The sequence below is a fragment of the Dunckerocampus dactyliophorus genome, chromosome 20 (genome assembly GCF_027744805.1).
Source record: "Dunckerocampus dactyliophorus isolate RoL2022-P2 chromosome 20, RoL_Ddac_1.1, whole genome shotgun sequence".
Classification (NCBI taxonomy): Eukaryota; Metazoa; Chordata; class Actinopteri; order Syngnathiformes; family Syngnathidae; genus Dunckerocampus; species Dunckerocampus dactyliophorus.
Genome location: NC_072838.1, coordinates 1,660,321 through 1,681,232, shown reverse-complemented (window position 1 = coordinate 1,681,232; position 20,912 = coordinate 1,660,321). Strand labels below are relative to the sequence as shown.

The 20,912-nt window shown below is 45.7% G+C and overlaps 2 protein-coding genes and 1 pseudogene across 3 annotated transcripts; 1 reads left to right on the top strand and 2 right to left on the bottom strand.

The window, feature by feature from the left end:
* The first annotated feature begins 4,606 nt into the window (after positions 1-4,606).
* Positions 4,607-4,779, top strand: LOC129173720 (U2 spliceosomal RNA; annotated as a pseudogene).
* Positions 4,780-5,042: 263 nt separating this feature from the next.
* hsd17b8 (hydroxysteroid (17-beta) dehydrogenase 8) lies at positions 5,043-9,207 on the bottom strand. The gene is made up of 9 exons (XM_054764161.1): positions 9,077-9,207; positions 8,505-8,707; positions 8,315-8,431; positions 8,148-8,241; positions 7,986-8,073; positions 7,829-7,913; positions 7,537-7,579; positions 5,212-5,286; positions 5,043-5,142 (listed from the first exon to the last, which is right to left on the bottom strand). The coding sequence occupies exons 1-9, from the start codon at positions 9,132-9,134 to the stop codon at positions 5,123-5,125; spliced, it is 783 nt and encodes a 260-aa protein (XP_054620136.1). The 5' UTR covers positions 9,135-9,207; the 3' UTR covers positions 5,043-5,122.
* Positions 9,208-9,291: 84 nt separating this feature from the next.
* brd2a (bromodomain containing 2a) lies at positions 9,292-19,095 on the bottom strand. Of its 2 annotated transcripts, XM_054764160.1 has the most exons (13): positions 17,169-19,095; positions 15,452-15,758; positions 15,248-15,385; positions 15,026-15,167; positions 14,929-14,957; positions 14,758-14,850; positions 14,117-14,674; positions 13,918-14,046; positions 13,655-13,849; positions 13,322-13,572; positions 12,908-13,227; positions 12,700-12,825; positions 9,292-12,621 (listed from the first exon to the last, which is right to left on the bottom strand). In XM_054764160.1, exons 1-13 carry the CDS (start codon positions 17,198-17,200, stop codon positions 12,494-12,496), a joined length of 2,448 nt encoding a protein of 815 aa, XP_054620135.1. In that variant the 5' UTR covers positions 17,201-19,095; the 3' UTR covers positions 9,292-12,493. The 2 variants fall into 2 exon arrangements, with proteins under 2 accessions (XP_054620135.1, XP_054620134.1); XM_054764159.1 differs by having other exon boundaries at positions 9,293-12,621; positions 14,758-14,957; positions 17,169-19,094.
* Between the last annotated feature and the right edge of the window lie 1,817 nt (positions 19,096-20,912).

Below are 20,912 nucleotides of genomic sequence, written 5' to 3'. Positions count from 1 at the left end.
GCTATCAGGACTCTGTTTTAATTACTCACTGGTTACACTTCCAATTGGACATACGGGAACCACGTGATCGCGACTAGACTACTAATTCGCAAGAATTCCAGTCATTTAAAGCATTAACACCAACATATTTGCGTATGTTATCACTTCAGTTGTGCGTGGTTGTTATTCGGTGTGTGACGTCGTCAGTTTCTTTGCGTAACCGTCACTTTAGCTTGTTGTGTTGGCAATCATCTCCTCCCCTCTTGAGTACTTGTAGGTATCGCTTTCGGCTTTTTGGCTAAGACCGTGGTCGCCTTCTACGGGTGGAGTATTGTATGTTTTGTGGCATAGGATTCTGCCTGTCAGTTGGAGGATATTCTTGGCACTTTAGAGTGCATTATAACTTTGACTTCACAGTATCTAAAGGTAAGTCTTTTTTGTAATTGTGATTATTGCACACTTTTTTAAATTTTAGCTCGTGCTCAGCATGCGTTTTACTCTCAAGGAAGTGGATGGTGAACAACTCGAAATGTCCAGGCTGGACTTTTGGAAAATCATACAACAGACCCTTAAATTCAAACCCAAAGATTGAAATTGCATTTTGACACTGCCTTTTCACAAAGGTTTTGATGTACAAGTAAGTTTCAGGTCTGCTGCAACTCAAGAGATTTTTGGTTAAGATATGAAGATGCTAAACCCCAGTTGTCTGTGTTCAATGTGGAAAAACTGACTGACAATGCTGCTAAAAGTGTTATTGTTGGAATGTTTAATGAGACAGTGACTGCAGACGACATTTGCTTTTAGCTGGGAAGATATTGCACTGTTAAAGGAGGACCCCTCCTGCCCTCACCAACTGGAGTGAAGGAGGAGCTTCACTCACAAGAAATATCTTAGTCACAGTTTAAATTTTAAGTTGTTTTTTATTTTTTTAGGCCCTTTTAGTTGTTTATTGGTTTAAAAAAAAAATCATACTTGACTCTCACCTTCTCCACCGTCAATGTGAGAAGTGTGAAGTCGAAAGTTAGAGCTCAGTGTTTTATCCTTCCTTCAAACTTTGAAGTTGGATGTGTTTTTATTACAAGAATGTGGTTTACCCTTTTTAAAAAGCTACAAACAGTGGGAGGGAATGTGGCCACAAACATCCTTATGGAGCGCATCAAATGAGAACAAAAATGACGGAGTGGCCATTTTAATTAACAACCCCCACGTCACGGTGAAGGGGAGCACCGTGGTGAGAGAGGGACGAGCACTATCGGCACACTTGACTTTTATGGGACAGGATTTTAACCTCTTAAATATTTATATTTATGTTAGGCCGGGTACCTATAGTGGTGGGGGTGGGGGGGGTTAATTGCATTTTAAGCAGGAAAGACCGAAGGGGGCCGGGGGAGGATTTTAAGGTTGATAAAACATCGGTTTTATTACAAGCCATGAGCAGGGATTTCAAAGTGCACGGTTGTTAGAAAGCCATGCATCCTAGAGAGGAGGGCTTCACCTGGTTCAGTGGCGACAGCACCAGAGCCTCTCGCATAGATTACACATTGACACGGGATTGGCCACCTACTGATGCTAGATTGGCCCCTGTCGTCTTCTCTGATCACCTGATTCTCTCCTGCACTCTTCCACTCCCCTCGGGTGTGGTCGTGGGAAGAGTCTGTGGAAACTGAACTGCTCCCTGCTGGAAGATCAAGACTTGGTCAGTCAGTACAGGGAGCGCTTCAGGGACTGGCAGACCCTTCGAGACTTGCAAGTTTCACCAGCACAGTGGTGCGAAATGGTGAAGTTAAGGACCCGGCTTTTCTTTCAACAAGCAGGACGGAAAAACTCTTACAAAGAAAAAAGATTCATGATAGGACTGCAAAAACGCTTACAACATTATTTTAACTTAACACTAAAAGGGCTGAATTTCAAGGAAGAAATCAAGCAGGTAAAAAATGAAATGGCTACTCTAGCAAAAATCAAAAGTAAAGGTGTTATCTTAAGGAGTAAGGAAAAAGAAACAGAAGAAGGGGAAAAATGCACCTGCTATTTCTTTAAAAAAATCCTAAGCAAGCCAGGAGGTATTTTAAAATGGCAAAGTAAAGAAGGGCGCATCGTGGAAACAACAACTGAAATAAATGAAACAATAGAACACTTTTATCAAGAACTCTATGCAACTAAAAACACAAAGCCTGAAGCTATTTCAGAAGTTTTAGGTTTTATTGAAAAATCAGTGAGCGAAAATGTGCTTTTAAAACAGGATTTTACTCTCAAAGAGTTAAATAAATGCGTCGTGGCTTTTAGGAAGGGGAAGTCCCCAGGTGAGGATGGGCTCCCCTTGGAATTTGATTTAACTTCTTGGGATATTTTAGCACCAGAGTTACTCGCTGTTTTTAAGGAATTTGAACAAAGTAGCCGACTACCTGACAGTTTTAGAGCAGGGATAGTGACACTCCTTTACAAGACAAAAGACAAGACCGATCTTAGAAATTGGAGACCTATCACCCTTTTAAACTGTGACTGCAAAAGTTTTAGGAAACTTTCAGCGACACGTATGTCCATGTTTTTAGATGACTTGATTGACCCGGATCAAACCTGTGCCATCCCAGGGAGGAAGATCAGACAGCCTCATGCTGATTCGTGACACCATCTGTCTTGCGAGAGACAGAAACATTCGGTTCGTAGTCCTAAATTTAGACTTTGAGAAAGCCTTTGATCGGGTCTCGCACCAGTACCTTTTTAGGGTACTGCAAAAAATGGGTTTTCCGGAAAGATCCGTAGCGTGGGTGGGACTGCCGTACCGGGATATTACCAGCAAATTTGTGGTTAACGGGAATCGGACAAAAGCAGTCCAAATTAACTGCGGTGTCAGTCAGGGATGCCCGTTATCTGCCCTCCTGTATGTTTTATGTATAGAACCTCTGGCACAGATTTTGAGAAGGGACAGATGGATTAAAGGGGCAACTATTCCAGGGGGACTCGTCCCAAAATGTATTTTATATATGGACGATTTTAACATTTTATGCACGGATATTTTATCTGTTAAAAGAGCACTGGACCTGACTGACTGTTATGGACGGGCCTCTGGGTCAAAACTCAATAGAGAAAAGACCCAAGCCCAGTTTTATGGACCCTGGACCGAATCGGAAAAGACGGGACTTCCCCTGACTGTGACACAGACTGACCAAAAAATACTGGGAATTAAATTTGGTAAGGACGGGGGAGGGAAAGTTAGGCAAAGACTGGGGTTTTGGGGACTGAGACAGCTGACCCTGGAAGGAAAGGTTTTACCTTTGCTTTTATTGATCAGCTCTGTTTTCACCCCCAAAAGAAACGTGCTTTTAGACCTGGACCGAGCCATTTTTTACTTCCTTTGGGGCTCCAAGTGGGAGAGAGTGAGGAGGGAGGTCATGAAGAAACCAAAAGGAAAAGGAGTGCCAGACCTCCAAACGTTCCTTGGAGTGAGATACACGTCCCTACACCCGACGAGTGCGATGAGCCCATCCAGTAATCCCAAAACAAAAGCGCTGGCACGATACCGGATGGGCTCCTACTTAAGACGGCTCAAACTGATCCCCTTAGATCAAACTGTACCTGTTTCCTTCCATGTACCACCAGCATATGCTTTTATAAGGACCTTTTTAAGACATTTTAATCTGGAAAAAGAAACTTTTGACGTTTTAAAAAATCGTCGCTCTGTCGTTTCTGTTGTGCAGGAGCGGGATCCGGTGAGTCCAGTACGCGGGCTCACACTCGGCGAGCCCACAGATGTTGGGCGCAACGTCAACCACCCGGCTCTCCCAAACAGACTTCGGGACCTGGCATGGATGGTGGCCCACGAGGTCCTCCCAGTCAGGTCCGTTATGCACTCCTGAGGAATGGCAGCGCACTCAACTTGTCCCCGACCGGGTTGTGGCGCCCCTGAGACGGTGAGGCATCTCCTCTGGGAGTGCAGTGCTGCCAGAGACCTGTGGGCGACAGCCGGCGACCTAAATTTCCCGGACTTGCCAGCAAGGGAGGTCCTAAACGCACAGCTTGTTCTCTATGGGGCGAGCCACCAGAAGTTAAACTGCAAGGAGTTTGAAAAGCAGTGGCTCGCCCTCGCCGCCATCAAAGACGCCATCTGGACCTCTTGCAACATGCTGGTAAGGAGGCACAGACAGACCCCCCCCCCGTGGCTGTGATCCGAATGGCTACAGCGACTCTGACAGCTGCAAGCGGCGGGCCGAGGACACAGTCACAAAGAAGAGTCGTCTGTGCCCACCCGGAGGTGGCACCCGGAGCTTCACAGCAAAGGTCTCGGCAGCGACGGCCTGGCTCTCCTGGAGAGGAAGGAGGGAGAAATGAAGAAGGATGAGGACCTCGGGACATCCTGGCAGCGTCCTGGAGAATTGCTGTCTGTGAGAGTGGGGTGAACCCACTATTGATAAGGACTCACTGCGCTCCTCTGCAACAGACGACACTGAAGCTTATTATGACTTTTTAAAATGGACTGTACACATTTTACTGCCTGCAACACTTTTAATTTTACAGAATTTTACTGATTTTATTTTTACTTAAATTATTGGTGTTGTAAATAATTGAATTTTAAAAGGCAGCTTTAAAAAAAATATTTTGAAATGTGGTGAATTTTTGTAACAGTGACAATAAACATGTTCAAAAGAGAAACAATCTGTTATCAGTTTAATATCTGATACATCCCCTATCCGGGGACCATATATTAAATTGATTTTTGGAACTGGGAGATGGAATAGGGGCTTGCTCCGTCCACCCCACGCATCGACCTGGCATTGCAGTACCTCCAGGAACGGTGCACCTCCTGTCTTGTTCATAGCAATCTAAATAAATGTCTTGTACTCGGAAGAGTAGCATTTGAGCACCATTCTCTGGTCATTTTAAGCTTCAACACGTTCATGGAGGACTTCTGAAACAGTCGTCTCGACACAGAAAAAGTCGAATATGCAAATTAGGCGTCATTTGAACAGCCAATAGCTTTTTTCCCTCGAGGGTTTGTGTGGGAACTGGGAACATGAACCTGACGAACAAGCCCGTAGACTTGGAGACAAACTAGCAACCACAGTTATGTTTCATCAGCAGCATGTTTATTGGCACAAAAGGAAAATAATACAAACATGAGTTTGCTCTTCCTTGGGCGGGGTGAGCTTTAGCCCATGAAAAGTCCACCTGGAAGACAAGTTTGTTTGTTTTTTCTTACCGAGGGACGTAAATGCAAGGTGTGCATATCTTGTGTACCTGTCACTTCCATACTGGCTCCTGTGACATAGCGAGCGTCGTCTGAGGCCAGAAAGGCGCACACGTCAGCGACCTCTAGTGGATAACACCAGTAAGTACACATTTCACTTCCTGTTTGGGATCGATCCAAATATCGATAGATACTAGCTTTAAAGTTCTCATCTGTTTTCACACGTGTTTTTGTTGTTGTTGTGTACAAAGTCCGGGATTAGGTCCTTGAACACAGGAGGGATTTAGGGGCAAACATTCAGAGTTTGAATGAGAATTAATAGTAGTTGTAGTTTTTTTTAAACTTATTTGTACTATTGACTTGTGAGTACAGTGTTCCCTCATTTATTGCGGTGATATGGTCCCAAAATAGCCTGCAATAAGTGAAATCTGCGAAGTAGCCAACTTTATTTACAATGATATTTTAAGGCTGTAAAACCCCTCACCATACACTTTATACCAGGGGTCACCAACGTGGTGCCCGTGGGCACCAGGTAGCCCCCACAACCACATGAGGTGCCCGCAAGCCTGCTTTTCATTCAGGTGTTCAGTTAATAATGAAAGAACAGTAGAAAGAAATGCATTGTGAAATACAACATGTGAGTTGTGGACACCAGCATTTTGTTCATGTTCTGGTAAAACAAGCATATTCGCTTTGTTTGGGTTTAAAATAAGCTCTGAAAATAAATGTTACAAAAATGAGTAGCTCTTGGCCATTTTCATTTAGTAAAAGTAGCTCTCACAAGGACAAACCTTGGTGACCCCTGGTTCATACACTTTTCTCAGGCATTAACATATTCTCACTTTTCTCTCTTGTTTAAAATCTCTCAAAGTTCAAATTTCACTTGAATTTTAATGATCAACCTACTAGGTTGGACACATCATCCTGGCGCCGTTCTGCTGTGGCGTTTTTGTATCCTTGTTAAAACAAATTGCTCCTGCGTCCTCCTCCTCCTCATCCTACTCCTTGAACCGAAGATGAATTTATCTGCTTCTTCGATTGTTTATTGGTGGTTAGCAAGCAGCTCACAAAGTTAGCTAGCCTGCTAGCGACTAAAGCCTGTTTTATGCTTTCCGCATCCGCGAGCTTCGTGCGACTGTGCGGACGAATGACATTATTTTCGCACCCACGCCCCCTCGAGCGGCCCTTTTCATGCGGAAAATTCCCGCTCCGCACACACTCCACATTTGTCCAACTACGCGGACGGAGACATGCGGAAAAAAATGGCTGACGAACAGGAGATCCTCACAGCTGAAGTACAGAAGTTTTAAGAGGAAGCCTGAAACAAGTTGTGTCTCAAGTCAAGTTGTTTGTTTTCTTCAGACAAAAAAAGCAGTACTTCTTACTTGCACAAGAAAACAGTAGCATCTTTTTTGGTTGTTTTCTTGCTGTTTGGCGCAATATTTTTTTGTACTTGAGAATTGCACTACAAGACTGTGTAGTACTTTTTTAAAATGGTCTTTTTTATTATTGGAAGGGTTATTTGAGAAAAACCTCCAACTGTTATTTGCATTTGTATATACTGTAGGTATTTGGTGTGCATTGGAAATGGTGTTTTATTTCCTGTGTTGTCTTCAGCCATGCTCAGCATGCCTTTTGTACGCACATTCTCCTGCCAGGGTACAAGTCCCTGTGGTGTAAAAGAATGACTTAAAGTCATTTCGAGCTGCGATTGCAGATTGTGAGCAGACGCCGCACAGAGTATAAAGTCACACACGGTCTCTTGGCCGGATTTCCGCATAAAGTCATGAGGGAAGCCTAACCCACCGTAAAGGCGAACAAGGACTGGTGTGGCTCTTGTCTACTGAGGGTTCCTAATATGCTCGTGGGCACGTAAACACATACGGAGACACGTGGAGCTGCACATGTCTTCGACATGAGTTTACAACACCCTCTACTGGTAGCAGTCGTAAATACAATAACACACATACAACAGAGCAGCGATAGATACACCACAAGGACGTAGAACAATGCACGTTCATACACTGTTAAAAAAATATACTCAAAATCTGCGAAAGAGCGAATCCGCAAAAGGTGATCCACGATGCAGCGAGGGAACACTGTAATTGTGTCATTTTGTCGATCTGGTCTTACACTGTTGTGTCATTCAATGACCTTTAAGATTCAAGAGATTCAAGAGAGTTTTATTGTCATGTGCGTAGTAAAACAGCAGTTCTACTATGCAATGAAAATCTTATTCTGTTCATTCTCCCAAGAAAAGAAAGAAAACACAAGAAAGAATAAGAACATAAGAAACATAAACACATAAACATATATACCAATAAATTAAGCAACAACCTTGAAAATGTTCCCTGTATAAAGTGAAAGCTACTCACCTGCCGCCTCGCCCATCCGCCCAAGAGGCACCAGCGACTTCATCTGGGACACAAACGACAGGACGGGACATGAAGTTTCACTCACGGAAAAAATAAAGTCAAATTTGTTCAACAAGTGAATTCAAGCAAAAGTGTGTGCATTCTACCCAACGGCCACTGGGGGGCGGTAGAGGCTCCATGTGTTACAATGTGCCGCGGGCAACCCTTCTTGAGGTCCTCCTTTGACCAGAGTAAGACTTGGGGGCGTGGCTATATTCTGATTGACACATAGCGTCATGCACGCGTGCTGTACCTTGCTGATGACCTTCTCTGGCACTTTGTCCGTCATGGGGGTGGATATAAAACCTGGCAGCACGCAGTTACACCGAATCCCAAACCTGGAAGCACAAAAGATGGGATGGTATGACAGCTGAGTCCTGATGTTTGACGGCGGCGTGCACTCTCCTCACCTGCTGAGCTCCTTGGCGGCACTCCTGGTCAAACCCTCCACGCCGGCTTTAGAGGCGGCGTAATTCACCTGCCCCATGTTTCCCACCTGCGGACGCATTCCACACAGATAAAGCAACCATCTTGACCTGCTGCCAGCTCCTCCAAATGGTGGCGCCTTCCCTTGCCCACAATGCTGCCGACAGTAATGATGGATCCTTTGGCGGCTCCACAGGCCACCAAAGCTTGAGCGACGGCCTGAGTGACCAAGAAGGAGCCCTGCAGCGACACAGGAGCACCCGCTAACATCAAGAGCACGTCCACCACGTCGCCGTGATGACATCACACGTACTTTTAGGTTGACCTGGATGACCCTGTCAAAGTGGTCCTCCTCCATGCTGAGCAGGAAGTCGTCCAGGGTGATTCCCGCCGCGTTCACGCACACCGACGGCGGCTGGAAGAAGCAAGTCTGCAGAAGAGGAGGACGCGCTCTAGGAAAAAAACGAACGAGCCTCGATGTGTTTACGAGCGTTGCGGCGCACCTGGATGCTTGTGAGCAGCTTCCTGATGCTCTCCTTTGACGAGACGTCCGCCACGGCCGCCATGTGACCCTGACCTGCCAGGTCACTCGGCAGGCTTTGAAGGGTCTCGTTCGCTGACTCCTCCCTGATGTCGGTGACCACCACGGAGGCGCCCTCGGAGGCAAAGCGCTGGCACACGGCGCGCCCGATCCCGCTGCCCCCGCCTGGGTGGGATATGTCGGAGCAGACGGAAACACTTTGATGGATAACTTGCTTTCAAATCATAAGTGTATAAACACACTATTAGCTACTTAAAAAAAATATGTGCGAAAGCAAACTGCAAAAAAAAAAAACTTTCACGTTCACAGGAAGTGTGTGAAAGTTAAAAAAAAAAATACACAGACACGAGTCCGTAAAAGTAAATGCACACGTGACTGTTTGCAAGCGAATTAGCTCAGCATAAAGTTAATCGTATCGTATCTGTAGATCATTATTTAAGAAGGAAAGTCTAAATATTTGGTAGTGTTCAGCAGTGAAGTCTACTCTAAGACAAAAGAAACTCTGCTACAGGGTGTGTTTCAATGTTCATTTACCGGTGACCACAGCCAACCTTGATATGAGACGTTTGGCGGCCGCCATGTTGCTTTTCATGTTTGTGTAGTTTTAGAGCTTGTCACTGGGTGGCGTAAAGGCGACTGCGCTCGCCCACTCGTGCATGCTGTACGAGTCGCCAGTACCCGGATGTTGCACTGAACACATCGCCAATGTTTTTTTTGTTTTTTTTTTCAATCAACTTTATTAAAACCTTACAAATTATACTAACAGTGAATCAAACCATCGGCATTAAGGGGTTGCGATTAACAGCGATTAAATAAATCAAAACGTAACAGAAAAGTGATAAATAAATAAAGATAAAAAATAAAGATAATAATTATAATAATAATGAAAGTAAGATACACCAGGGGACATGAGCAATGGAAATTAAACTGAATTAAGGATATTGAAGTGGGAGCACAGATTTACTGTCTTGATAGCTTTCTTGTTATTAGCAGAGGATATTAATTTGAAGTACAGCTTCAGGTCTTTCATGAAAACATAAAAAAGGGGTTTCACTTTGGCAAGTTTACGTTTGTGGATGAAGAATTTTGCAAGAATTAAAATGAGATTAATTAAAAAATATTCGTTGTCAGCTGGAGCATCATTCTTTACGAAGCCAAAAAGGACTTTTTGCAGGAGGAGCTCAAAATCACAGCAGATATGATCTAAAATAAATCTTGCCACGGTTTACGGGTATATTGACATTTCCAAAACAGATGAACAACAGTCTCAGATCGAAATCATCATACTTGAATTTGATAAAGAATGATTTAACTGGATAACATCGGTGAATCATTTTAAATGACACTTCTTTCACTTTGTTATCCACAGTGGTGAGTGCGCAGTGTCACTGCGCAATACGTACCCGGAACGCAATCGGTTCAACTGTGTACTACGCATGTGCAGAAAACGTCTCCAACCGGTCGGTCTATTTTTCGGCAATCACACGTTAGGCATGCGTAATCTGCACCACCCGTCGATCTATTTTACAGCAGCAAGCAAAATACGTCTCCCCTCCACTCCCAAAAACGTTATTAAGATAGATAGAAATGTGATAAATAAAAACATAATCTTTTTTTCTTCTATCATGTCCATGGTGCAAGTGGACAATTTAGAAAAAAAATCCATCTTAATCTTCTATATGAAGCCATCATTGCTCTCTGTTTATGGTTGTTTACATTGAAATATCAGCGCATTCTATGTGTTTTGTTCTATTTTTTTACGTATATCACACGCAACCGAATAAGATGTTTACGTCTGCGCTACGCGCATTGCGTAGGTTTTTACGTAGTTCAGTCTTGGTGGATGTCATAAGACGACAGAAACGTCCCCATGCTAACCAAGTCTTTTAACAAGAGTCACTCTTAAAACAACCTCATAATATATTACATATATGAAGTATGGTTGTTGACCATTTATGTTCATTCATTTAAAAAATAACTACCACAACACGTGACGTCGCAGAAGCTGTGTGACAAAGTTAGCCCTTGCATGAACTAGGAACTAAGTGTACATAATGTACAGTATTGGAGTATAAATAAGGCAAGCCCACAAGTTGAAATGAAGCAGTTAAACTCGCATCAAGCTGTTGTATAATATATATATATATATATATATATATATATATGGTCAGTCGGCCTCAATGTTACATTAATGAGACAATAGCCACCACAGAAACTAACAGTAGTTTAAAAAAAAAAAAAAAAAAAAAGCCTCTCCCAATGCCGCACGAGTCTATATTGTCTTATTTCCTATTATGTCGACTATATTGAGTAATAGGAGCGTAAGGTAGCAGCTGAACAAAGTAAGAAAAACCCCCCAAACCAAATGAGGAAAAGGCTTCTTGAGACGTCATCTGTACTTCTGTGAAGAAGGTGTCGGACGTTTCGCTCCTCATCCGAAGAGCTTCGTCAGCAAACTAATAAGTGCTGGTAGCTTAGGCCTTAAATACAGTAAGAGTGGGAGGAATTGGTGTGCCAACAACCTCCTCCTATTGGTTCCTTACACTAAGCCTGGGCGGAGTAGTGGTATAATCCTATCCTGTTATTAGCACCTCCGATAAAAGGGAAGTGTCGCTCCCTGAATTGGGTATGAACGACTCTTGATACTGGCTCGTTAGCATCTATTGTTCTGGCTCGGCCCTGGCTCCACCTCATTTGCAAGACTAAGAGCTGTGGGTTTTGGTCTCAGTAACCTGCTGAACACAGGGTCCAAATTAAACCTCAAACCACCATTCCGATTCAATGATGGGTTCTGTTGTTTGACAAAAATAGCTTCCTTTACTCCTCTTTCAAACCATCTGTTTTCTTTGGCCAAAATCTTTACCTCGCTGTCCTGAAAAGAGTGGTGGTTAGCTTTCAGGTGTAGATGTACTGCTGATTGAGGACCACTAGCATTGTCCCTGCGATGTTGACAAAGCCTTTTTTGGAGCATTTGCTTAGTTTCCCCAATGTAGTGCTCTTTGCATTCCTCATCTTTACAGTGTAGAGGAGCGAAACGTCCGACACCTTCTTCACAGAAGTACAGATGACGTCTCAAGAAGCCTTTTCCTCGATGGACAACTCCTGTACGACTGAGAGCCTACACAGACGCCCCAAACCAAATCAAAACATGACGCTAACACAAACAATTTGGGCACCCCCTGAGCTTTTTTTTTTTTATTAGGAAATTGGTCACAGGGAGCAAAAAAAAAGTGTACAGGGCAACAGAAAACTAACATGGGAGGAGAAATACCAACTTAGCAGCACACCACATGCTAGCACACACGTGGAGCCTACTCATCCACGGTGCACTAACATGGACGCCCCCTTTTTAACGCCTGCGTCAAAACTATGAAAAACTCCACCAGGCTGAACGCACACGCACGCGCGCGCGCGCACACACACGCACACACACACACACTTCTCCGTCTGCTTCTGCAACACACCAGTTTCCCACAGAGGGAAAAAGTAAAATGCTTCTTTATAAAAGAAAAGAGTTCTATAACTGTACAACTGTTCTATAACTGTACAGAACATCTACACACCGTCAAGACAGCCAACACGGTAAGAAGGGAAATCATGCCCAGAAGTAAAACGGACTCTGGTTCTAGCACCCATAATCCCCCCCCCCCCACCCCCTCCCCTAACACATGCGGCGCTCCTCTCCAGATGATGCATCCCTTGCTGAGGAACTCCCTGGACCAAAGCGAGCTGCCCGCTTCCCGTCAGCGATCGTCTCATGTCCCTCACACAGACAGACAAGTGAGCCGAGGGCGGGAAGGCGCCAACTCTCCTGGTCTGACAGTCGGACCACCGGGCCTGGTGCCACCTTGGCCTGCTGTGCCTCTCCAGTCCAGTCCACTTAACAGGAAGTGGTGCATGCGGGGTCTGTCACATGTCCCCCGTTTAAAAAAAAAGGGAGCTTTTTGCTTCTCAGCCGGAGTCGGACTCGCTGGTGTCAGAGGATGAGGAAGACGAGGAGGAAGAGGAGGAGTCTGAGGAAGAGCTGCTGGCGCTGAGGCGTGACGGCTGAGTGCTGGACTCGGTGGCGGGTTTCTCCACTGCAGAATAAAGAACAAAAAAAATGTGATGACTGATGTGATACATGGAGAACTCGAAGTGGGGGAGGGGCGCCTTACGCTTGGCTTTTGGGGGTTTCTTCCCAGAGTTGAGCTGCCCGCTGACGTCCATCAACCTTCTTTCCAGCTCCAGTTGTTTCTCCAAAGCCAGCTCCTCACGAGACTTCCCGGCGCTGTTCTTTATTGCTTGAAGGTGACACAGTTTAAAGTTAAACATCTGTTTGAGCTTCACGGCTCGTCGCTGTGTCGATGCTTCCATGCGGCTCACCATAAGGCTTGCGGGGCTTCTTCCTCAGACACGTCATGACGTATCGCTCCAGCTCCCGCAGCGTCGACGGCTTCAGTGTCTCAAAGTCGATCTCTATCTCCTCGGGGTTGGTGTCGCGGAGCGACGGCTCGCGTGACTGAATGATGTAGACCACGCGGCCCAGCTTCTCACCGGGCAGCTTGTTGATGTCCAGGCTGAGCTGGCGCTTCTCGTCGTACGACATGGGCGCAGTCTCCTCCTCCTCATCTGAGTCAAAATGAGGGATTATGGGTTCTGGGACAGCTTGAGGCATGTTGAACATCATGCCACCCTTTTTGGACCTGGGGGAGTAGGGGTGGGGGCACAGGAGAAGACTTAAAATATGTTGTCACCAACGAGCAGTACCAAAATTTTCCAGCATGTGTCAGTACTCACTTGCTCTTGCTGTTTTTCTTGCTCGGAGCCTTTTTGATTGGCATCAAAACGCCCGTTGCCTTGCTGCTCTTGGTCTTTGGGGTTTTGGCTTTGGGGGGTTTCGCAGGCTTAATGAGCATCAACTCCTCGTCTAGCTTCCGATGCTTGTCGCCCTTCTTCCTCTTCTTTTTGTCTTTCTTCTCTTTCTTTTTCTTGGGCTTCACTATGGGCCCCTGGGAGAGCGCAGTGAGCTGCTCATGGACGGCTTTTAGCTGAGAAGAGAGGTCACAAAGCGGGGTCAGACAGTCGCTCAAGAGAAGGGCGCCCTGGGGGGGGGGTGTTGTGCCTGCACACCTGTTCCTGGAGCTCCGCCAGGCGGTTGGCTCGCTCCTCCTCAGAATCGGAACTTTGGCTGCTTTCGCTCTCACTCTCCTCGCTGCTCGGCTCACTCTCGGACGACGAGGAAGATGAGGATGATGAGGAAGAGGACGAGCTGGGGGGCGCCGGCTGCTCATCGGGCATCTTGGCGAAGCAGAACTCAAAGACATCCTGGTGGAAGGGTCAAAACATCAACTTTGTGCACAGAGCATTATTTCCTGTACTTGCTGTCAAGTTACCTGGAGCTTTCGAGCCATGGCTACCACGTCGTGCTCGGGGGGGTTGTACTTGTAGCAGTTGGAGAACATCAGCCTGACATCTGCAGCTACCTGCTGAGCGTCAACGTACTCTCTGCTGTCCATCTTCCTCTGTGGGCCATTCAACGTGTTATGCGTTGTAAGGGATAATATGGAGTTGAAAACAGAGGATGCTCTCTACCTTGATGGTGCTGAGGTCCATGGGCTGCTTGATAATTTCATGGTAGTCATGGAGCCCAAGCGAGGAAGCATCCACGGGCTTGTAGAAGGGCCAGGCGTAGCCGGCATGCTTCTTGGACAGCAGCTCCTTCAGGACCCCGCTGCAGTAGCGCAGCTGGGGGGTCAGCTTGCTGCGACGCACCGGCGTTGTCAAGATGGAGTCGGGCAAATCCTTCTTGGGTGGCTTGATGGGCCGTCCGCTCACTCCTCTCCTGTATCCCGCGGCTGCTTTGCCACCCATCGTGACCGCCCCGTGGGCTGTACTCATTCCTAGGCCCTGGCTGAAGCCCAGGCCCTGATTGAGACTCAGGCCTGGACTGAGCCCCAAGCCTTGACTGAGGGCCAGGCCCTGGCTAAGGCCCAGGTCAGAGTTGTGGTCCACCACCCCTAGAGCGCTGAGGGTGAGCGGGGAGTCGTGACCCATCCCCATCCCCATCCCCATGCCACTCACAGCACTCATGATGGGCATGGCTACGGTGGTGGGTGTGGTCGTGTCTGCTTTCCGCTTGACACCTTTTTTCTGCAACCAAAAAAAACAAAAAACAAGTAGCGTCAAAGCACATTTGTCTTTACTCTTTCCATCTTCGACGTGGCGCGTCTCACCTTGGCAGTGGGCTGCGTGGGGAGTATGCCAGTCACGGCGGGGATGCTGTGCTCACTTGGCAGGGTCAACTGGAGGTTCTTGTTCAAGATGGTCTGTGGAGGGATGGAGATGATGCATTCAGGGGTGTCCGGAGTGGGTGGCGAGTACACAGACTGAGAAACTGCTGGGACCTGGTGAGCGGTGGTCATTCCTCCTGACACTGAGAGCGCAAAGACAGATGTTCACATTGTCGAACATTGTCTGACATCAGCGTGCGTCGGTCCTCACCTCTGCCCTTCTTTCCCACTTTGATGGACCTGCTGCGCGGAGGGGGAGGAGCGAGCTCGATCTCTTCAGGGGGCATCTGAGCCACTTTCTGCAGAAAAGCTTTCTCAAGCGACTGTGCCATCAAGACGATGTCATCAGATGGCTAGAGAGGAGCATTTGGCAAGTCAGCAATATGTTCGGACCGGTCCAAGAGGTAAACTCAAGTGATGTGAACCATCCTACCTTGTTATAAATGTAGCAGTTGGTAAACATGGTGTTGAAGTCCTGCATGCATTCACTGGCACTGCAGTAGAAGTTATTCTCTAGCCTCTTCTTAATGGTGCCCATGTCCATGGGCGTCTTGATGATCTTGTGATAGTCCTGAAAAGAGACGCTGCATGAAGCGTCACCTCTAAATGGGGAGGTCTACATAGGGATGGTACTTACGGGTAAGTTGAGCTTGACTGCATCCACAGGCTCGTGAAAGGGCCAGGCAAAGTGGTGTCGCCACAAAGACTTCAGCAAGACCTTCTGTAGGAACTGGAGCTGGTTGGTCATCTTCCCCGCACGACCAGGGTCTTTGACCGCAGGCTGTGCGGGCCCCAAGTGAGTTGCCTGGCTGTACAAGGGCATTCCGGGACTCTCAAAGCCCTCAAAAAGCAGGGAAGGTTTCCGGATCCGTTTGCCAGCATTGGCAGAACTCTGGTCCATTGCTGTGAGCCCCATTATTCCAACCTCAACCCCACCATGCGAGCTGCGGAGAGCACAGTGTAGCATCTTAACAGGGCTGACATACAGCGAGTTATTTTGCAACTGATTGAAAACCTATTTACTTCCTTTTAATAGCGTACATAATATTCCAATCCTATAGATGCATTAATTTTAGAGACTCCTGCCTAAAACAATGTTTCTGTTCTGATCAACAGCGCCCCCTTGCTGACACTCGCTGTAATCCTATCAGACCATATGCTCCTGGTTACTCCTCAAAGACAACCCCTGGAGTTTAAATTGAGGTCACATGATGTGCCTTGAACTGGGCCACTACCAGCCTGTTTAGTCAGCTCAGTCTCCGCCCCCTATTCCCAAAGGGCGGAGCTTCTGTTGCCATGTTAGTCATGACTCAACCGCTGTTTAGATTTACAAACATCAGGATGCCACCTTGTGTTCACTTTTCAGTTAGCATTTTGAGACTGTCTGCATGGTGCATGCATCTTGTCACAGGAACCGGTGCTTTGACCTAAAATGTGGCTTCAGGGATTCGGGTTCTGTTTAGGTTTATACACATTTGTGGCTTGGAAGAAGTGTTTATTGCCACTCTGCAGTAGTTGTAGTTTACATCACTACAAGTACACTTCCCTTTCATCAACCATGCATTGACTTGGCAGTTGAATGAATTATCTACACCGAATCATGATCTGTGTAAGTTTTTCATATCAATTTTGAATGATACAGCATCTGGAAACATATTTGTCAGTTAGTGTACTTTATTATTTTTTGAAGGTACAACAAAACAGTGGTATTAAACATGAATTGAAAAAAAGCAGTAAGAACAAGTGGGGAAATAAAACAATCTAGTTTTGAGAGTGACACCGGGCTTTGTAACCAAGCAACCGACCACCCAAACTAATACCACCACAGTGTGATGGCGGTCCTGATTTCCTGATCATTAGCTTTTGGTTATCTACATCTTTGCTACTATAGCACAGCCGGTTGCGGATAAAGCAATAACGGTGTCTGATCACAACGACTTGTCATCACAGAGCAGTCAACACTCGATTCGTAGACCAGCACCTCCAAAGCACAGCAGCAGCAGTAAGACGACGGTGGTGACAAACTGGAAATGATGGTGGCCGGGTTACGAATGTAAACGAGGAGGTTACGGTGGGCTAATGCTAACTAGCAAGGCTATCATCAGCAGTTGACTGAGGCGCTGCGAATATGGCGCCGGCGTCATGCTAACAGTCCAAATTTCACACTTTTAAAGTCCCTCGTCATAAACTCCGCGCCCAGCCCATATTCCATTCAACCTTCTGGTTTCATTGAGCAATGTCTGCACCCACAAACACCGGCATCGACAACTCGTCAAAAAAAGGAACCAAATGTGACAAGAGTTCAAAATATTGCCTCCGATGAGAAGCTTAGAGTCAAGTTTACCAGTAGATACCTGTCAATGAGCGGGTTAACGGCCATATCCATCAGGATGGATCCGGATTGTGTTTTGCTAAACTCAAGCCAGGATCCGGTTCCGTTCCTCTGCCGTTTCGTATTACCGGTTCCCTCCAGTGGAAACGTTCCTCTCTCCTGCTTCGTGGAAATGGCGCCTGAATAGTTACACCCGCTACTTTATAGACCAACAACGGACCCGATTGGCCACGCGTGCTCGAAACGTCCACGCCCTTTCAGTTTCTATTGGCTCCTGGTGTTGCCAGTCAACGTCACCACACCCGACAACGCCTGTGAAGTCTTTGAATTCCACAAATTCAAAGCAGTCTCTTTACTGTAAAGTTGCACATCGGTGTTGATCAAGACTTGTTTTCGGATTTAAGATACGCTTTGCTTTTCGGTAAAACGGCCACAGTCACTGATTGCAAGGACGTGGAAAGTGCCTCTATAGCTTACATTACGCCAATGTATGCAAATCGACAGCGGTGATTGGCCAATAGACAAGCAACGCGGGCTTTTGAGGTTACAGCTACAATCCCATTGGTTGAGCTTTCGGGTCACGCGCAAATCCCAGCGCTTTGGCCCCGCCCCACTTACCAGAAGAGCCGCATTTTACATGCGCAGAGGTACGCCGGTCGCCATCTTTAAGCACGACAATGTCATGTTCAATCGTCGAATTATACGCAGAAACTGCAATAAACCACCACCGAACACACAGAAACATGTTTTAAATGTCATAAACGCACCGACACTACGCCATTATTCGTTTTTGTAGCACGCGTAACACGAAACAGGACAGGCTAGAGCAGTCCCGCGTGGTGAACAAAGGGAATAATGGTTAAAAAAAAAAAAAAAAAAGACATGTTCTAACATCTTTAGCCAATGAAGCCTTCATCAACATATCAGACGACAGCGAAATACACATGAGGGCACACGGAACAACAGAATGTCGCAGCAATTTTATCACAGCCTTGAAACTACTTTGGAAGCCGCTTTCAAGATTACAAGAAGGTGTTACACAACTACAAGACATTACCTCCTTAAGGACAAACATTTGATAGGACCAATGCACACAAACTGGAAGTCAACTAAACAAAAACTATTAGCAACAAAGTGTAAACGGTTGCTCAATCACCTGCGCCCATCCCCCACTCCAAGGTTAGAGCCTCTCAACAATATCACTCAACATGCCCTGAAAAGTACAACTAAATCTAGACGGCGACAACTAAAAAAATCTCCACTGACAAACTGTAGAAAATAAAATTCGGCATACAAATGTTACGTTTAAGTAATAATACAAATAAGTAGATGTCAAAAGTATACCACCAAAGTCGTAATGATAAAATAATTACAAACGCCGATTGTTAAGTCCAAAGACAATGCGAAGCCTGTCGTCAAAATATCTTCCTATCTTCCAACTGGATACTTTTTAACCAACACATTCCCTCCAACATGTCCGCCTTCTTCTCCCATTCTCGAGGACGGGTGGGGGAGGGGAGTCACGTGACGAGACAGCGCCAAGGACGTCTTTGACTCAAACTACGCCACCACAAATGGACCCACGACGTGTCCTTTTTAAGAAGCGTCCCACGCGCGTCTGCCACAATCTATTCTTGACGAAATCGATCAAGTTTGGAAAGTATGATCGCGCGCCCCCCCAAAAAAAGTCCAAACAAAGAGCAGCACTTGTTTCCGCCGGGCTTGGCTCTCGGCGATTGGTCAAGATTGATCACGTGACAAGTCCGTTTTAAGCGTTTTTGTTAGCGCGGCAGGGCTGCAGCGTGTGTGAACACCGACGCTGTTTCAATGTAATTCTTCTACGACCGAGCGTCTCTAAAAGTTGATATGTCTACAAGAGGCAAAATGAAGTTAGAAGCGTCCATTTTCTTCCAATATTTGACGGCTGACGAGCTCGTGGGTGTTGCGTCGCGACAAAGCACTGCGCATGCGTCACTGCAATGGCGGCCTGAGAGGCACAGTTTATTTTTTTCCTTTCGAAAACAACCAACATGAGCTCCTACTGGGAGGACGATGGGGTTTAAAAATATGCTTAGTAAACTCCCCAGCCTACGATTAAAACATTAGTTGTGTTTAATTAAAAAAAGGTATTACATTTTCGGTGGCTATATAAATATTTTATGCATATTCCATTTCAGTTGTGAAACAAAACATGCATAAAAACAAACTGTGAGGACTAATATCGTCAAATACGATCGGTCATCACCGTGTTTGCTTTAATTCTGATTGTTCATAACCAGATGCTGGTCAGAGTATGACCAGATATAAACCAAAACCAAACAACAAAAGCAATAAAACAACCACTAGAGGAAAATTCAAATAAATCTGCAAATAAAAGAATGGTGCAATCACATAAACACTGCACGATCAAAAGCAAAAGCAGTCTTTAATGACAGTCATCCCAACAGGTCTGACTCCCCCTGGTAGCCTGGCAAACTTCTGTTTTGTTCCGTGACCTTGTATTGTTTCTCTCATGTGGTTATTCTTGGGGGGTTGCGTGTGTTTGTGGCATTTTCAGCATTTTTCTTTTGCATTTGTTTTAAGGTGTGTTTGGTTTTGGATTATTTCAGTGTTTGGAGCGTTTGCCCCTGTCGGCCACCGTATTTGATTGGCTGCAATTGAATGAAATGCACTGTATGATATGTTGTGTGTCTGATTTAAATAGAAAATCTCTTTCCAGGTCTCATCTCATCACCAGCCAGTCTCTACCTGGATATCAGGAAGCAGTGGCAGAAAAGGGGGGCATGGAAGATTACATCACAGTCAGCCAACTCTGACTCATCACTGGTGTGTGTCTCTCATTGCATCAGTCACTGACCACACTCACAATCCAAGTCATCCAACGTGAAAGCAGTTTATAAAAGCCTTTTTTTTCTAATGACCACGCTCTTGGAGAAAGTGATGGTGTTTTTTACTGGTAAGCGTGTTATTTGATCAAGCCCAAATGCTGGAAGTTTGTGCATTTGATGCACTCGCTCATGCTGAGCCATCAAAGTAGAATTTATGGAGACAGGCGCTGCTGACCAGAGGATGTCAATAGTGATTTGATGTTTCCCTCGGGACAAAGAATGAGCATCAGATTAGACGTAAAGAAAGTGGTCATAAGGAAACAACTGCGACTTAGTTATGCGCCCATGCAAAACAAGTTGTGGGTGTGTGTGTGTGGATACAGTGACACCTGATTATACTCTCAAATAAAGTGAGCATTACCATCTGAATGGATGTTTTTTTTTCCTCTGGTGGAGAGAGTATCCGTGCAGCGATCAATAGCGGCTTGTTTCATTCTCTACCTGACAAAGCAGCTATGGAACAGGAAGCTCTGAATCCAAAAGATCACTTACATGAAATGAGATTACATGAGATTAATGTGCTTCCTAATCCTGAAACAAATCTCTTTTGTAGCGTATGTCTCTGTGCCCCAGGAAGCTTGCGTTGTTTTATTTCGCCAAAAAAACTGCCTTTGTCAACATGACGATTAACAAAAAAACAGGTAAATCCTGTATGATATTGATCAATTAATATTTATGAAATGCCTTTTTCATTTTAAATGAACTTTATTGATAAACGGTTAGGAGTAACAAATAAATGTATAGTTTTTGGTTGTTGACTCTGTGACTACCATCAATTGATTTGTGTCATCTTTTGACTCTCCTAAGGTCATGACCTGTCTGAGGTCTGTGGCGCACACAGCAAAAGAGTGTAGCCTTGTGAGGAACAATGAAAGCTA

What these genes read in the sequence shown, in the direction of transcription:
- hsd17b8 (XM_054764161.1), bottom strand. Translation starts at nt 9,134, where the DNA reads ATGAAAAGCAACATGGCGGCCGCCAAACGTCTCATATCAAGGTTGGCT. An exon ending in AAGGTTGGCTGTGGTCACCG is followed by an intron (nt 8,708 to 9,076) that starts GTAAATGAACAT and finishes TATCCCACCCAG; the next exon opens with GCGGGGGCAGCGGGATCGGG. An exon ending in TGTCGGCAGCATTGTGGGCA is followed by an intron (nt 8,074 to 8,147) that starts AGGGAAGGCGCC and finishes GAATGCGTCCGC; the next exon opens with AGGTGGGAAACATGGGGCAG.
- brd2a (XM_054764159.1), bottom strand. Translation starts at nt 17,200, where the DNA reads ATGGATATGGCCGTTAACCCGCTCATTGACAG. An exon ending in CCACGCAGCCCACTGCCAAG is followed by an intron (nt 14,675 to 14,757) that starts GTGAGACGCGCC and finishes TTTTGGTTGCAG; the next exon opens with AAAAAAGGTGTCAAGCGGAA. An exon ending in GAAACCCCCAAAAGCCAAGC is followed by an intron (nt 12,622 to 12,699) that starts GTAAGGCGCCCC and finishes TTTATTCTGCAG; the next exon opens with TGGAGAAACCCGCCACCGAG.